This window comes from Schistocerca nitens, chromosome 7 (genome assembly GCF_023898315.1).
Source record: "Schistocerca nitens isolate TAMUIC-IGC-003100 chromosome 7, iqSchNite1.1, whole genome shotgun sequence".
In the NCBI taxonomy this organism is placed as follows: Eukaryota; Metazoa; Arthropoda; class Insecta; order Orthoptera; family Acrididae; genus Schistocerca; species Schistocerca nitens.
The window spans coordinates 629,988,933-630,007,930 of NC_064620.1; the positions used below are offsets into that span (position 1 = coordinate 629,988,933).

At 44.7% G+C, this 18,998-nt stretch overlaps 1 protein-coding gene across 1 annotated transcript; it reads right to left on the reverse strand.

The window, feature by feature from the left end:
* Positions 1 to 14,585: 14,585 nt before the first annotated feature.
* Positions 14,586 to 18,699, reverse strand: LOC126195801 (sal-like protein 3). The gene has a single exon (XM_049934437.1). It carries the CDS (start codon positions 18,213 to 18,215, stop codon positions 16,701 to 16,703), a length of 1,515 nt encoding a protein of 504 aa, XP_049790394.1. The 5' UTR covers positions 18,216 to 18,699; the 3' UTR covers positions 14,586 to 16,700.
* Positions 18,700 to 18,998: the final 299 nt, after the last annotated feature.

Here is an 18,998-nt window from a genome sequence, read left to right on the forward strand (position 1 = left end):
AGCTCTGTTTGACTCAATGCCCAGCAGCATCGAGGCCGTTATTACGGCCAGAGGTGGTTGTTCTGGGTACTCATTTCTCAGGATCTATGCACCCAAATTGCGTGTAAATGTAATAACATGTCAGTTCTAGTATTAATATATTTGTCCAATGACTACCCGTTTATCATCTGCATTTCTTCTTGGTGTAGCAGTTTTAATGGCCAGTAGTGCAGTAAGGCAGTCCGGTAATGTCTCTGCTACACTTGTACGCTGTGAGTTCATCTGCTGTGCTACCACTAGATCGGAAGCCCCCGGGGCAGTGATGGTTCGGATATTACCATGTTGCGACTTGATAGTGGCGACTGCAGCAGTAGTGCCACTAGTCTCTCCTCATTGCTTCCATCTGTTGTCAGTTAACGAAAAACTTACAGAACCGTCAGTGTATTGTGCTTAAGAAAATTTCGACTATATGTCTACAGGCGAGCACGTAGACTTAACTATATTCTACCTGCATATGGCTATAACAAGCTACTCTGACTCCGGTAGAAGTGCTATACTAAAACAGGGGGACAGATTTCCTCCGCAATACCGTAGATGGTACAGTCGGTCGCGATTTGTTACTCGATCACACAGATCTCGGAATCTACCATTAAATTATCCCATTACGTTATTACTCACCGCCATTCTGTTGTTGCGGAATATGCTACACCACCATCAATTTATAAACAGTGCACCTGAGACTCACATACTATTCTCTTAAAACGACACTATAACTCTACAGTAACGGAACTCGCCCGCTTTGGTAGTCGTATAAAGTCTGTCCTAAGTAAAGGGTAATGTTCGCTTGGAGGTAACGTCTCGCATATGGAGCGACAACTAGCACTGTACTATACGGTAAGACAGTTGTGGTTGACTGTTTAATGTGGGTCGCCCTCAACTGTGCAATAAATCTTCATTAAATAATACAAATGTCAAATCACAAGCCCCGGAGGGGAAAACGTTATTTGTAATCAACTTAAAGATTTTATAATGTGACCAGACACGTGACTGAACATGGTATCGTCTTACTGGAGACCATTACAGAATGGAGTGTGTGTGATCCCTGCGCAACACTGTTTAGGTACGCACATGTCCAACAACTAATTTATGGAATGTAATTACATCACTTGTTAGTTGTTAGAAGCGATGTGAGGCCGTGACGTTAAGCGTATATTCCAGTCAATTGGTAGAGTCTATAAGGTCGTTTCCGGTTATGACCCACTAAATTTTAGACCACGATGTGCAAGTTAGATATATCTAAATATCACTGTGTTATAGAGAACAGCATGACTTTAATACTTGTTGTGGCATTTGTTTAGCACTTTTAGCAACGGAGGCTGATCACACAAAGCTAGGCGTCTGGCATACTTCTGGTGGTCCATTCTGCTTGCAAGACGTGCGAAACCGAATTTTGTTACGATTTTGCTTATATTGAGATAAACATGTAATTTAATGAGTTATGCAGGCAATTCAGACGCGGCAATACTTAATTTGTTTCCAAAATGTGAGACGTTTCATAGTGGTAAGTAGTTTTCCGACATACTGATTCTGATGTCTTTGGGAAAGTCATGTCTCTGTCACTCTTCGCGTCCTTGGTCGTGTTTTTACAAGCAGTCGAAGCGCTTCTGCAATTTAAGTGATGTTTGGTAATAAAATCACCTTATTTGTTCCTTCATTAATAAGACAATTGTGTTGTGTATTTATTTGTGATGGTGTAGTTGGTTAAAGGTTTTTATTTTTGCGAGTGATAGTTCGTATAAATTCAATTGTACAAATTTACACATTTTACATATTCAGGTAGCACTACAACACTAATATTGCACTTCTCGCAGTGCAGATGTATTTTTAGAATATTGTGAACAATGATATTGAACAAATGCAGCCAATAAAGCTTTTAGAGATCCTTTTTGATTGCAACCTGTTGTTATACACTTATCTTGCGGTAGGCCTGTAGCAGTAATTTTCAATCAATATAATGGATTATATTTTTTTAAGTGTTTGACATGATGCATTATCTCTGTACCTCTTAAAACTGTGTTTGAGAACAATTTAAATGCGGGAATATATACTGTGAGGGCGTGTTGTGAGTTACATCATGAACAGGCCTAATTAGTTAAATTGAGTTCGTCTATTTGCATGGTTAGTATAGTTTTTCTTTTTAAGGTAACATATTTGTTTCTACAGTCAGAAACCCGATGAGGTTACTTTTGCGACATGGGACTGTTAGGTCCTCATTCTCGAATGTCAACTGTCATTGGCCGTTGAAATGTAGAATTAGGACACATACTTTAGACTTCTGGGCACTAATTTGGTGAATATGTGGAAATTAACTCACACTTTCTTTCGCACTGCAGATGTATTTTTACAATACTGTGACATCACATTAATTGATTAAACTATTCCAGCGTCTTTCATGTGTTAACCTGAACCAGCAATGTATATACCGAACTTTCCGCGCTACCGACGTATTTTGCAGATATTTTAGAATTTTTTAACATCTTAGATGTGGAAAATAGTTAATCTACGACTCTGCTGGGTCTTTTAAATGTGCAGGAATCTCTGCTGGTGGCAGTGCGAAATTGTGGATCACGGGTTGAACTTTGCTCGTTTTACAGTGCAGACATCTGCTGGCGACAGGAGCAGTTATTTTCTACAGTTCAGCCAAGTGGCGGTGACATGAGCAAGCGGGATGCGAATCTGGACTTGGTTTTTTTTTTCGTGTTTTCATGGTTTGTGGGATGGTATTTAAGTTAAAACTCGTTTTCAAACAATATGAATTCCTGATTTATTATTTGTATTTTACAAGCACATGTTGGTTGTTCATTATTTATAGAGAAATATGCTGCGTACTCGTTCCAGTATCAATGATGAATGATATATACCTTCAAATGAAATCGGAGTAGAGAGCCTGTAAAAAAATTTTTGGATATTAGTAATGCAAATATAGTCACGAAAAGTTTTAGTTCAGATTCTTTTTCAGATCTGGCTGCAGAGCAGAGGCTCTCTGAGCATTGGGGACCTCCCAGTTATGCTGGTGTAAGGATTCCCAAATGACTCTTAGGTCAGGGTCAAGGTTATCTGCTACCAGCAGCGCCATAATGACGATTTCATCACTCTGTCTGTTCCACAATTACCGAGTTGGAAAGCAAAAGGTTATGAATATCTGGTTTCTTCGTTCGCTTCGTCAAGCAGGCACACTTTGTAACTATAGTTTTACTTTCCAGCCTGAACTTTTCAATCCTGTAGTCCTCTTATTATTTGGTACTACGCGCTTTCTACTGCTGGTACGCCTCCGGACTACGTGCGGACTGGAACGGCGCCGGAGCAGCTGTGCGCGCATCCACTTGTCGGAGGCCGTGTGGAACGTACACCAGTCGTCGGTGGTCGGGCTTTATGGGGCAGTACTACCAACTCACGGCGTGCATTTACGACTGGTCGGCCGTTATTGAGGACCACTGCTACATACGGGCAGCGGTAATGGCTGGCAGCGGCACACAGTGTGCGGCCGGTGACCGGCAGGTGCGCCGGCGGCCACCGCGTTCACCTCCTGCTGACGACTGCAACGTCCTTCGCCCCCGCGTCTTTTAACAGCCTGTTTATTACACGAATGTTGTGTTTGTTCAACTCCTCCATCTCGTGACACTCGATCGCTTCCTGCACTGACAACACGGATAAATGGCCTCAAAGATTGGCCGTGCATCGTAATTTGTTGCACGTAGTCGATGATACAGTACTGGCACATACGGGGGCCACTGTAAGAGGCTGCTGCCGTGATCGTGGCAGTTACCGCGCTCCTGCAGTGGCACCGTCCTGTCTGTACGGTGGTAATGTGGTTGGGAGCGCTGTCGTGAGCTGATGACCAGGGACCGAGAAGAAAGAGATTATTTAATTACGTAAATGAAGCGTTTGCACTGACGCGCGTTGCCTGCTGCTGCTGCTGCTGCGTGCAACAAATAAGGCACATGCGCCGCGTCAGACGCCTTATCTCTCACATGAGAGCCTACGGATCCACAAGGCCAAGTCAATGAAATTCTTAACCATTCACGTTGACAATAAGTTATAAATTTTTGTACGGAATTAGCAACGGTAACAAACTTAAAAAAAAAAAAAGATGTGTCCGTCGCGTGGTTTCTTATACTCTCCTCCACACTCCCTACAGCTGTAGATAAAGACTCAGAGAATAATGCTGGGGTTTTACCACAGTCTTCCTCTGGCATAAAAAAGGTATTGGTTGCATTCTTTTGTTTACGAAACACACCTTCTTACAAAAATTACTTCGGTGAAGGCAAAAAAAAAAAAAACTTACAGGTCCCAGCTTGTTCACATTCAGAGTTACAATCCGTGCCAAAGCGAATGCTCATACTTACGAAACTAGAGCCAGTGAACACACTTATGAAATCTCAAACACAGAAATGATTAATAATCTATAGACAAAACTATCAAAAAGCAACGACGATTCTGCACAAGCAGACAAAGTATTTCTTAACAAAATACCTCAAGATGTAAAAGACCTGATAGACAACAAATTTAAAATGGTATCATCATCTTTGACAAAATGAAAATTCATATGAAATGGCCTACGTGATCAAATACTTCAAACGTGATATGAATCATATTTATATAATGTAACTGGTGTAATATATAAGAAATGTTATACGTAAGTCATGCCGCATTCATATCAGTTATATCGAAATTTTCAGTTCGTTTGGAAACTGATATGCCTTCAGTGATCCGTCAACTGAATCCTGAACATTCGATATATGTCCGCACCTCAATAGCATCAGTTCTTCTTGCTTGAGATTTAAATGAGACGCGTTCGTTAAAACGTGAAAAGTGTGTATCCTTACTTCATCGAATTGGTTATTCTGCGCTACTGTAGAGTCCCACCAATTTTTTTTTACCACGGTTGCAGTTGTACTGTGTGAAATCTTTATTGCATATTTACTACGTCCCATACATGACATATCTCTGTTACTGTACTCGCGGGTCTAGATAAACAGTCTCTTGTTTCTAAAGACGCTGCAAATTCACTGATGTTTATAGATTTACAGTAGAAGGTAGTACGAAAAGAAACTGCAAAACTATAAAAAAAAAGAAAATTTTGTCCTTTAGCAGCTCCAGTCGCCGTAATGTTTGAGAACATTTTATGTGAACTAAACTCTACTCAAACTGATTGCAACAATATTCTGCATATACGTCGCAGCGTTTGCAGCAAATGCTTTAGAAACACAGTTTCCAACTCATAATAAAGTAACACTGTCTACAATGCTTTCCGTTTTCCAAACCACAACTGTTTCTTATACGAATACTGTAAAGTTTCGAGACGTGAGGACATCATCATCAGAAGTGTTTATTTGCTGCAGGGAGTGACTGTCCGCTATGTACTCATGTAACAGGTATACGCCACATCACACAGGTGTCTCTTCATTCTTTATAATAGCCAGTAGTAATATTATTATTTATTGTTTTCACATCAGGAACATACACTTTCACCTAGGTAACAAACATTACACTGTATAAAATTTGACCAAAACGACGTCTAGTGCAGTCTGCGAGGTCTGACACAAGTTATCTTCCGTCCAACAGTCTGGACACAGTCGACACTATCTTATCCAGAGTAGCACGTGACCAAGTCTTCTTTGTTGTAGCCATATTAAGCCTGGATCCACCCGCTACTGATCCTAATCCATTCAAGGACTTTTGAGTCTGTGATCCATTGGCATAACCAGGAGGTAGAGTTTCAGACACTCTTTTCTAAGCCTGGCGGAGCAGATCCTTAGCTTTTCCACATCTGAAACATGGCTATTTCAATTGTTGTTGAGATGGCGTTCTGAGAAAGCTCTTCCTGGAATTCAGTCTCGGCGCGGGCATTTCATGTCCTTGTAGTAGAGGTGGTACCTCTTGCTCCATTTCCTTCCTTTCCTTGTCCGTAGTTATTTTTCTTCGTACATGAGATGGAGGTATTCCAGCCAGGTAGTAATGTAGATTTTAAACATTGTTAGAAGTCTGCATTCGTGGATTGTATTGGGAAATGATACTTTATACTTTTAACATTTTTGTTGTCTCAGCTTTTCGTGTAGTTGACAGTTCTTTTCTATTCTCTGTTACTGCTTGTATTATTAATTCACAGACAGCCTGTGTGCTTGTTGGACAGAACTAAGTGTATATTTAGCAGACTACTATCGTTTAGTGCGCTGAGATTTCACGAGTGTTTCATTTGCAAATTTCCGCAATCATGATCAGCAAATTATGTTTTCGTTTTGTTTGTACTGTGTATAGTCCACGTTTCGCTTCTATATAACGCAACACTCCAACCACTAACTGTTCGGAACTCTAAAACAAGTCGTCATCATCGGATTTTCCGTTATAAACAAAGAGAATGGGGAACAGTAATGGTTAGGAAACTAAATTTAAGGAGTCAGAGTAATTTCCACACACGAGTACTCGCAGTTGGGCACGTAATTCCTATGAGAACGCCCGCACACCTGGCTGCATTGCGACAGCCTCTCACTTGTTCTCTGATGGGTTACTATGTAGCATGTCCAAGTGCGTGTACTTGTGTACAGGTCAGTTTTTTTGGTATTTACGATGGTCTTTTTAAACGGACCATCTCATGAAAAGCTAGCTGGAGGAGGTCGAAACCAGACGTGTGACCCGAGGCCGAAAAATACAATAAAAGAAAATTCCTTTTCAAGAAAGTCGCCAAGCTGCACCTAAGGCATTATGTCTAATCTGCGTAACTTGCAGAGAAGATACTCCCAACGTATAAAATTACGTTTCGTGTTGGCAAGTTTCTTTGTTCAAAACCCCTTTCTTGCTACTTACATTCTGCACCTCATGTCCTTTTCACTTCACTGCCGCCAATTATATTGTCGCTCAAATAACAGAACTCTTCTATTACTTTCGTAAAATAAAGAACGAACCGCCTTCAGTCACAGCTGTGATTTTATTTCAAAATCCCGACGCATTTCGAGCCACAGGGGCTCTACTTCAGGCCCTCTGACTGTCTCCATCAATTTGTTTTCCAAATTTAGGTTAATTCTGGCCCTGCTACGATGAAATTGGTGTGTTACAAAGTGGCACTTCGAGAATATAAGATTCCAGTTTCCCGTAACAGGTACATGCTTTGCAAGTAAAGTTTGAGTACACATGATTACGTACATATATACATCTTCCATTCTACAGCTCGTTTGTAAACACAAGTCAACGAATTACAAATGTAAGATGTTGCATTTCTGTAAACGCACAGGTGTCATTATTTAAAAAAAAGACGGAATATTTTCATATTATTAATTATACATAGATATTATTTATAAAACAAATGTTTGTGAATGAGTCAAACAAAGCTGCACGTTACCAAATCGTTGTGCTATTAAGTATTTGTTTGTTTAGGAAAAAAAGCAAATTTTAAAATTACCAGAAGAACTGAGGTTGCTGAAGTCTGTTCATCCAACATTTTTTCTGAAGATTTTTCTAGACTCAACCACTTTGAAAAATCTACAATAGCTAACCACATGCACCGTAACAGACACAAAGTGACACCCACAACATCCTAACTATAGTCCATACACAATACCACCGTAGAAAACTTAATCCACTAGAGCAATTAGAAAAAAAGTGTTACGCGAATGAAAATCTTCTGAAAATGTGTCGAATAAAAGAAACAGAGTCCAGCAGCCACAGTTTCAGTCATTTTAAAAGTTTATTTTTTCGTAAAGAAACAAATATTTAATATTTCAACCCTTTGATAACACACTGCCAAATGTGACAGTGACAATATAGGGTGGTCCGTTGATAGTGACCGGGCCAAATATCACACGAAATAAGCGTCAAACGAAAACACTACAAAGAACGAAACTCGTCTAGCTTGAAGGGGGAAACATGATGGCCCGCTAGATTGCGCTGCCATAGGTCAAACGGATATCAACCGCGTTTTTTAAAAACAGGAACCCCCATTTTTATTACATATTCGTGTAGTACGTAAAGAAATATTAATGTTTTAGTTTGACCACTTTTTTCGCTGCCATAGGTCAAACGGATATCAACTGCGTTTTTTAAAAATAGGAACCCCCATTTTTTATTACATATTCGTGTAGTACGTAAAGAAATATTAATGTTTTAGTTGGACCACTTTTTTCGCTTTGTGGTAGATGCCGCTGTAATAGTCACAAACGTACAAGTACGTGGTATCACGTAACATTCCGCCAGTGCGTACGGTATTTGCTTCGCGATACATTACCCATGTTAAAATGGACCGTTTACCAATTGCGGAAAAGGTCGATATCGTGTTGATGTATGGCTATTGTGATCAAAATGCCCAACGGGTTTGTGCCATGTATGCTGCTCGGTATCCTGGACGACATCATCCAAGTGTGCGGACGGTTCGCCTGATAGTTACGTTATTTAAGGAAACGGGAAGTGTTCAGCCACATGTCAAAACGTCAACCACGACCTGCAACAAATGATGATGCCCAAGTAGGTGTTTTAGCTGCTGTCGCGGCTAATCCGCCCATCAGTTGGTACTAATGTTGACATTGCTCTGAGAATCCTCCTAACACTCCTAGTGACACATGCCAGTGGAGAGAGGAGTTTCTCAAAACTGAAACTGATAAAGACTTACCTCCGATCAACGATGAGCCAAACTCGTTTGAATGATCTTGCAAACAATATCGATTGAGCACGAACTTACAGAGGACTTAAATTACACAGATCGTGCGAAAGACTTTGCACAAGCAACAGCCAGTAAGGTTCGATTTGTCTAGTATTTTTTAAAATTTTTATATTATGATCATTGTCTTGGTTATTTACTGAGTTGTTTCTTATTTTGTTCAACATTAAATAGTTATTGTAAATATTATTGTTCAACCAAATAATCGTTAAATTGTAAATATATTTTGTTTTCAGTTGAATACATTATCTGTTAACAACCATTGAAAAATGTTTATTTACGTTCGCTGTAAGTTCATGCCGTTCCCAACCCTAACCTCACCTGCAAGTCCCACATGAAAATAAATCAGTAGTACAGCAGATACAAGAATATGACGGCAAACATCTGGTGTCTGATATAAAGGAAGATCTTGAACTCCGTAAGGATGCGTTTAGAAGGCTGAAACTGACAAAAATAACAAGGCAGTGAAGGATTTTGGCTATGTGGCTGTTCGGGACTGCTCTTCTGTCCCTGGAAGAAACACACGTCAAGGATTTACTGAATGATTAATTTGGGCTGAGAAATGATGATGAGGAATCTCAGGCTGCAGAAGAAGAAAATGTGCATGCTGAACTGCCACCAGCTGAAGGTGACAGTAAAGGTGCTAAATGTGTGCTACTGCTAAAGACTGAATATGATTCCTCATTCTTTGAATGCTGTAATTTATGACTGCAATTATCTGTCACCTTATTTATGTCATTTCATTGTAGCCATTTTTGTTACTGTTTTTGTGGAATAAAAAAAAAACAAAAAACGGTATGAGGCACTGCAGTAATGGACTGTGCGGCTGGTGCTGGCGGACATTCGAGTCCTGCCTTGGGCGCGCGTGTGTGTGTGTGTGTGTGTGTGTGTGTGTGTGTTTGTCCTTAGGATAATTTAGGTTAAGTATTGTGTAAGCTTAGGGACTGATGACCTTAGCAGTTAAGTCCCATAAGATTTCACACACATTTGAACATTTTTGTAAATTCACAAGGCTTATTAAAATTAGCTAGATTTCTTCAATCAGGTTTGACTCCATTTTTGAGCTGAGGCCCAGCTACTGTTTTGTACAAATCTGTAGAGACTGTCACCAATCAGTCACAATTTTTGTTTTAATTTTCCAGATCTACATAGATTTCAGGCACAGTGTGGCTCTTGTCAAAGCTTTTAGTTATGTATACATCTATACCGTCATGCTGAACGTAACTGTCAACATGACAGTTTAGATGTAAGCACATATTAAAAGCCTTTGAGACCAGCCACTCAGTGGCGGAAACCTACGTAGATCTGAAAAGTAAAAACAAAAGCTGCGATTGACTGTTGACATTGCCTACAGATTTGTTTAAATAAAATTCCACAAACGTTTACTAAAAAACAACGGGGTGTGGGGGGCAATTTAGCAGCTCGCATGGGGCGGCACTTGGGTTTGCGCCGGCCCTGGGTCCTTTATAAATTGCTTCACACGTTTGAGGTATTATTTCAGTTAATGTGCACTGTGGTATTCGAGTGCTGTACTGTAAGCTAGAGTAACTCTCTCCTGTAACGAGAAATCGGAGTGTTACTGTGAGCCTGTATTCTGCAGATATAGCAGTTCTTAAGTGAGTAATGTGCTTTGTCATATGACGAGAGGCATCACTGAGCAAATATTGAACACTCATCCACTTTTAAGTAATTTATGTACGACTTTACGTCCTACACTATAGGTTCAAGCAACAAATTTTGTTGAATGCTTTTATCGTCTCGTCGTAAAACCCACAGCTTCACCCAAGTACGTTTCTTTTTTCCCCCGCTTCTCTTCCAAATGGTACATGCAATTGCTGCCCATAGTAACAAGTTGTTGTTGTCAGCAATCTTGAACTTTGACGATAAATGTGATGACAATGTCATACCCCTTTTTAGCGCTAGGTCAAATATCTTTGTCAAACAAATTTGACGAATATTTGATCATATCTTTGTAAAAGAAACATGATAGTGTAATACCGACCTCACAGTGATAAAAGCCCACTTCGAAATTTGGTTGGACACCCCCGATGTTGACAATCAAAGGAACTGAAGTTCGTGCATTTGGGTGTAGCTGAAGTAGATTGTTGTTTATTTTACGAAAACAATACAGACACAGAAGAAACAATGACAGCAAAGGAGAACGTTAAAACTCCTACTAATACTGATCTCTCAATTTCTAATCTAGTTTCCTCAGCTCCACTTCTCTTCATTCGGTACCCTTCCGCTATCCATTCTGCAAAATTATATTTCAAGTATTTGGCTTTTCTGACAGTTTTTTACAGTTGATCATTTAAGAATGTGACGAGCACTCTCACATGGCAGAAACCACATGCAGAATACCGGCAGTGTAGTTTTCCACAAAAAAAGTTGGAGCGTCGAGGCACGTATCTGCAATGTTCCCGTTGCATTACTAGTCCGATGGAGCGGTCGGTAGCGACAGCAGCTCGGTCCATTTTGTGATAGTCTGTGGCGGGATGGGAGTGATGGCAGAAACCACATGCAGAATACCGGCAGTGTAGTTTTCCACAAAAAAAGTTGGAGCGTCGAGGCACGTATCTGCAATGTTCCCGTTGCATTACTAGTCCGATGGAGCGGTCGGTAGCGACAGCAGCTCGGTCCATTTTGTGATAGTCTGTGGCGGGATGGGAGTGATGGCAGAAACCACATGCAGAATACCGGCAGTGTAGTTTTCCACAAAAAAAGTTGGAGCGTCGAGGCACGTATCTGCAATGTTCCCGTTGCATTACTAGTCCGATGGAGCGGTCGGTAGCGACAGCAGCTCGGTCCATTTTGTGATAGTCTGTGGCGGGATGGGAGTGTACTGATTACCCAGGCTTCCCACGTTTCCACTGAACACGCGACGCTGCGAACGAGGACGTGGCGGTTAGCATTCGACTCGCCGAAACGTCATTCACAAACTTATTTCCATCGACGCATCGTGGAGAGTGTACAAGCAACTCCCAACTCATAGTTTGTTCTGGAAACGTGTGTGTGTGTGTGTGTGTGTGTGTGTGAGAGAGAGAGAGAGAGAGAGAGAGAGAGAGAGAGAGAGAGAGAGTGAGAGAGAGAGAGAGAGATGGACTCTCAACACTTTCACCTGGTTTCTGATCACGTCGCAGGAGGGCGCGGTCAGCTGTTAGGCGCAGCAGACAGCTAGGCGCCAGCACCGGCTATCATACTTCAGTTTTTGCACCTGCCTCTTTTCGGCAGACTCACGGCCGGTTAGAGCTACTGTCTGAGGCGGTGAAGATGTTTGTACGCCCCACATCGGCTAGACTAGAAGCGTGGATGCGTAACCAGAAAGATCTTAGAAGTTTCGAAATCAGTTTGTGAATGTGCTTTTAGTAGTTCAAACAAAAAAGTGAAATTGTAAATTTATAGGCAGCTAACAGATACAGTTGCCATCTTACGGTGAGAGTAAATGCGCTGTTATGGGAGGGAATCACGTTAGACCCTAACGGCGTGCACATCAACGGAGGGATGGACTCACAGCATCACCTCATTAGAACAAACACAGCATACAAAACAAATACAGTATGCAGTGGGGAATTAGCAGAAGTCGTCTTCGTGCAAATATCCCGACATTCACCTGAACGTCATTTACAAAGACCCGAATATGATCAGACTGTGTTTTTACACTAATCGAAGGTAGAAGTATCACAAGCATTGTTTGTCAAAGTGGTAAGGAGGCGGTAGTATTGGCGTGGGCAAAAACCTGTAAGCTGTTTAGCAGCTCTTTAGGATAGACGAGGCCCGAGGTAACTAAAAGGACAGGCTGAAGCCTCTGTTGGTATTGATTTCGATGGGACACAATTCCTTGCTTCCACTGTTCCCCTTCTGTTTCCTTCAACTACCACGTCTTTACTTTATGGCATATTACAAAAAGTATAAACTACTACTTAAGCACAAATTTGCTAACACTTACAACAGTCCCCTTACTTAACTGTGCAATCTAATTTCGGATTAGTTCTAGCTTTTTCAAGTGTCATACACTGTACTTTGGTTTAAAAACTAAGGAAGGAAATACTTTGTATTTAGTATACATGCGCAGAATTTAATACTGCGGAAATAAATCAGTGTTGGACATTAGACGGCTGATCACGAGTAACTGACAGCAAATACAATAAAAAAATCCTAATCAAATATTGTTTCAATTATGCTGCGACATTACACTTAAATCCAGTTGCAAATGACACCAACGTCGTCAAGACCTAACTAAACTCGTGTGCTCTCAGTATGTCGAAGTTCTTTTCTGGTGTTTATTCTTTATGCTGATTATTATTATTGTTTAAATTTATGTATTTAACTGTGATATACACATTCAATAGATATAAATTGTTACATTTTTCGGCTTTGTTTTATTTTCCGACTCCCTTATGAAATCACTCTATATCCACTGTTTGGATGAAACAATATAATCACCAAGTTAAAAATATATTCAGACGAAAATTTCTTTAATGTAACTTGAAGTAGGAACCGATTAGAGAGCAACATTACGACAGTATGTTGGTTATGAGACACTGAGTTACAAAGATACTAAACCAGACGGTGAGCTACGCGTCCTCTTCTCTGAATACAGAGCAAAAATCAAACGAGGAACTGGTGCTCTGGCAGGCTCTCCGAGACCGATGGATCATAAACGACTCAAAATAGAACAGCACAAAACACTCGCCGATAAAGCGGCTTCGCATATGCAAAGCCCCACTTACGTCGCAACACTTCAGTAATAATCTGTCCGAGAGTCTCGTGGATACTTTTAATGTTGTATTACACGGAGTGACGGTCCATATTCCGTACACAGAAACGTAAACCATCACTGAAAAGTGCTTCAAAAAGAAAATTCTAGCATTCGCGCCAGGCATCCTAAAATATCTGGCAAAACTCATCCAGCCAGTATAGCGACAGCTACGTACCACTGTTGTCTGCTTCTTATACGGTCGCGCACGTGGTTACACTGGGATAATTCTAGACTTGGTAAAAGGCGTCACGTTACAAACACAGTCAAAATACTCGCTCTCTGCTCAATAGCCTTGGTGGTGATAGCAGTACTGTCAGTGCGATACGTAAGTGGAAAAAACGTTACACGTTATGAATACATAATTACGGTCATTCGACATAGCTCCCGCCCCTACAACTATTGTCTGGTCCAATAAATCAGTCTACAAATACTTTTTCTACATTAATGTCTGTGTGTATCGCTTGCCTACCTTAAATGAAGATTCTGTTGAACAGCATCCGCGGTAGAATATTTGGTCCATATGTAACTGCAACTGGTGTTCAGTTTTGACACCGAGTGCACGTCATACTACGGAGTACAGTCCCCTTACCGGCATTATTAATACCACTGTGCATTCTTAATAAATTCGATAACAATGTCAACAGTAACTTACCACGGTATAGCAACAAAGTCGCATATACGAATTCTGTCTTACACAGTGTCACAGGCCACGCGTTAAAATCACATAAAACTTCGCCTGGGTATCGGAGCTTGTTTCTCTTCAATGTACTTACCAAAGATACAAGTTTAAAATGATACAAAACATAAAGAAAACACATCACCTTTTCTCTTCTGACACGATTCTTAGAATATCTGTGCTAACTTAGTGAATATCAGCCACATTTTAACAAAGTGAACTGATTTTATTTCAAATCACTCGTTCGAGCACAAGCGCACAGTTAACGTAATATTCTGAGATTGCTCTTCAGCTCGGAGCAACTACAGCACGGCAATGATCAGCAATATAAGCATCCTAAACGTAACAACAGCAACAGCCAACCCGTGGCTGCGTTCCACAGAAAAAAAGAAAAAACATACCCACCATAATTTCTTACAGACGTACAGAGAGTTGTGGAAGCGAAGGAAAAAAATAAAACACTCTTTCACAAGGAACAAAGTGTATTTAACACTGGTAGAAAAAATAGTACAGCTTTTACAGTCTCTAGTGAAACAACACACAAATCCAATCCCAAATGTGCACACACATACAAGTTGCGTTATGAAGGAAAGAACACATGAAATGCACAAGTGTCAATACAAGCAAAGATGTGAGAAAAAGGAGCCTCAAAATGTAGTCGCTATTGGTCATCAGAGATGGTCACGCAACCGTTACATTACATTTAATGTCGTTAAGAGCGGGACACAGCGCAGCCCGGGTGGTGAGCGCTAGCAGGAGTTTGTGCGCGAGAACCCGCAGACAAATATGTTGTCCAGCGACTGCCGCGGCTATGTCGCAACCTTCTTCCACGGTTCACTTACACAATGAAGATGGTGCGGTCGAAAGGCGCATTTTCACGGAAAACGTTAGCGGATATTTCGGGGTCATCTAACGAACAAATGATCTCTAAATTAACTAATGAAACGATTTTACCATGTATGGTGTTCTCAGGGGATGTAACTTAAAACAGTGAACCGTGCGTGTCAGAAAGGTAATTCGGTAGCGTTAATGTTGATACCGCGCACAAGCTATTACACACGTACTGGAGGCTGCAATGAATCCAACTCTTAAAAGGTGATCGCTCAATAAAATCACAGTAACACAATTACAATTACACCATGAGTTTAGAGCGAATTTTATGTTAATAATTATTGTTTTATATCTTAAATGGAAAACCCAGAAAGAAAAATGGGAAGGCAGAGAGCTTATAAACTAATTTGTGGAAATGATCGGTATGTAACGAGATACCGAAGAACGAAAGAAGTGTGATAATTTGCATTGAGACTGGCCAACACCGAAGCAAGCGAGAACGAGGATATACCGATATTAAACGTGCAATAAATATATCGAAAAGTTGTGTGGTTTCAAGCAAGGCACATTGTCAATGGAAATACATGAGAAAAATTAAGTTTGAGCTCCGCTGTGGTGAGATCACGACTACGTTGAATGCGTTATTATTGAGAGATGTGATCGAGGAAGCACAGACGTGACTTTCAGTCAGGTACAGATTGTCATCTGTCACAAGTAGGTACACTCATTTCTGAAGATGAGTCGAATATGAATGCTTGTGAAAGAAGAACGATACGAGGGTGACAAAGCAAGAGCCGCTGCACCGACCAGCACAGCTGACACTGTGCCAACTAGTTGCCGGCGTTCCGCCTGACGTGGCGACTATGCTACATGCAGACGAGAGCGCGTGGCCCCGGGAATGCCAAAAGGGCGCACAACTGCACGTCAAGGTCGCCAACTAAACGGCTTACAGCGGCCTCCCCGTCTAAACTACAAAGCACAAGAGGTCCCCAGTTTCCCACGCCCATAATGGAATCACTACTTTCGCTACTAAGCTATTGAAGCTCCACCCGGTCACACACACACACACACACACACACACACACACACACACACACATGCGCGATAGATAGGTACGCAGAGAGAGAGAGAGAGAGAGAGAGAGAGAGAGGTGATCTTGTCATCAAGTAACTCAACACAATACTGTTATGTCTTCGAACAAGTTAACATCATACGCAGCGAAATACTGCGTTGTCTCACACTTGGATCCGTTGTTATCCGATTTGAAAATGACACGGTAAATTACAAATATTAACTGGAGCCCCCGTAGTGTTCTTCAAAGATCATTCAGTGTCACAACAGTAATCCTGTAGGAAGTGTACGACAAGTAACATCCACGTGGAGTTCGGGTTACGCGCCAGAGGCTGACTTGCGTCTTAACACTGCGGTTCGACGATAATTCTGTCAGTAGCGACTTTCAGCGAATGTACCGCAGCCAGACTGGAAGGAGGAAACCACCAGTATCTACGTACCTTCGAAAAACTGCTCCGAACGTGAAATGTTTGCACGTAGGTAAATGTTTTGCAAGCCGAAACCCGTTCGTAGAATCGTACGCGTTCTGTCGCCGAGTACGGTTTCTACGGCGTGCTAGGAAGAACGGATGAGGCACTACCGAGTTGCGAGTGACGGCGACCGAAAGCAGTGCGTGCAGGAGACGAGTAGGTGAGGTTGTGAAGTGTCGACCACGCTGTCACACACAGACACACAGACTACTCCTCGGCGCGTATGCTGAGCTGCAGCACCTCGTCGCCGAGCGCGCCCGCGCCGTGCTCGTCCGCCTGGCCGCTGCCCCACAGGCCGCCGCCTTCCGGCCGGCTCGCGGGCCACGCCGCCTCAGTCCGGACGCGGGCCTCGCTCGCAGCCTCCCGGCCCGGCGGCGAGCTCGAGTAGAACCTGATCTCGAGGTCGCGGTGGCCGTTGGGGGAGGTGACTATCTCGGTGGACACCTGCAGCCCCTGAGAGGCGGCGGCGACGGCCGCAGTGCGCACGCGGCCGCCAGGGTCACCGGCGAGTGACGACGGCGACGAAGAAGAAGAAGAAGAAGAAGAAGAAGCAGAGGAGGAGAAAGAAGAGGAGGAGCAGCCGCTCCAGCTGCGGCGCAGCGCGCTGCCGCCGTAGGCCGGTGGGTCTTCGGCGTCGCCAGACAGGGAGAAGGGCGACGCGGACGTGGGCAGGTCGTCGCTGAAGAAGCCGTCGTCGGTGTCGGCGGCGTGGCCGGCGGGCGGCGCGCTCAGGAACAGGGGGATGCTGGCGAACGGGGACTCGTGCGGGGCGGGCGCAGTCAGCACCGGCGAGTAGCAGTGGCGGTGCACGTCCCAAATGTGGCCGCGGGGGTCGCAGTAGCGGCACAGGCACACGGACGGCGAAGGCGACGGGGACGCCGAGGGGGCAGGCGGGCGCCGCTGCTGCTGCTGCTGGCGGGCGGCCTCGCCGTCTTCGCTGCGCGCCACCTGCAGCTGCAGCTGCGGCCTCGGCTTGCTCCTGGGGGGATCGCTGCGCTTCGGCTCGGCGGCCCGGCTCGTGCTGGCCGCGGCGGCGGCTGGGGGCGGCCGCGCGATGTCGTACAGCTCGAAGCACAGCGGCACGTACGGCCGCAGCGTCACTATGCTGGAGCCCTCCGGGGCGGCCGCCTCCGGCGAGGGCGGCGCGGCCGGCTGGTGGGCGGAGGGCGCCGGCGGCGGCTTCCGGTCCTTCTTGCGGCGCTTGCGGGGCTTGATGATGCGCGGCAGGCTATTCTCGGACGGGCCCGAGCTCTCGTCGCTGGCCGTGTTGAGCGAGTCGCTGCTCGCGGCCCTGCCGCCGCCGCCTCCGGCCGCGGCGGCCTCCGTGGCGCCTTCGGCGGCGCGCGCCACGGCCGGCGCCAGTGCGGGCGCGCGCCTGCGGGCCGCGGTCTGCGGCTGATGGTGGGCCGCCCCCTGCCCCCGCTGCTGCGGCTGCTGCTGCTGCCGCTGGCCCTGGCCCTGCTTGCGGGCGCCGTACCGGCCGGCCAGGATGAGCGGCGCTCCCTGCGTGTGCATGGCCAGCCGCGAGAAGGCGCCGGGCCGCGCCGCCAGCGAGATGAGCGGCAGCCCGCAGAGCGGCGCCGGCCCGGGACCCGCCACCAGCGCCGCGCCGCCCTCGCCCGCCGCCCCCCTGCAGCCGCCGCCCGCCTTACGCGGCGCCGAGATGAGGCAGCTGCCTATGTAGCGCTTCAGCTCCAGGCCGCCCTGCGAGGCGGGGCTCATGGTGGGCTCCGCCGCTCGCCAGCCCGCCCCGGACTTCACCCCATCGTGAGGCGACAGCGCGCCCACCTCGCGTATCTCTCTCCAACAGCTTTGCCCGATCTCTCTGTACTGTCTGTCGCGTTCTGTCTCTCGTCCTCGCTTCGACGCGTACGGTGAGGCGTCCCGGCGAACACTGACTGAGCCGACTGCTGCGCCCAGCTGCTGCTAACCCACATCGCCGCAGCGCTCCTGGTGGCAGCGCGCTCAACTACGGCGCCGCTGCGTCTCTCTCTCTCTCTCTCTCTCTCTCTCTCTCTCTCTCTCTCTCCTCCCCGCCGTGAAAACGAGGCTACGTCACTCTCGTGAAGGATTTAGGTGCACTTCTTCGGATTTCACCTTCGGCGCCTACTTCTGCTCTGCTCTCGTCGTGGAAGTAGGTCCTGACCGACCCACCGGAGAAACTAGCCCGCACTTTTCGCGTGACACACAAACGTCGTCGCGGAAGTGCCGATCCGCCCTTTTCCTCTGACGCTTTTCTTATCTCTTCGTGACGTCCTGACCGTACGCGAGGCGGACCCGCTCGAGAACTGCCGCATAATAAACTAAACACATTATTTCGCCTGCTTGCCCCTACTTCAATCGACGCTCTCCATCGACGCAGAAACTTCAGGTTACAGCCAAAACGGCATTTATGTCCGCTCCCTCATCAGCTCACTCCGTTTATTACAGCTCTCTCTCCGAAACAAGATAACGTAACTAGAAAACTGTTACGAAAAGCGAGCAACTTGCAACTAAACAGCGCTT

Excerpts from the sequence above, each read along its gene's own strand:
- LOC126195801 (XM_049934437.1), bottom strand. The coding sequence starts at position 18,215 with ATGAGCCCCGCCTCGCAGGGCGGCCTGGAGCTGAAGCGCTACATAGGC.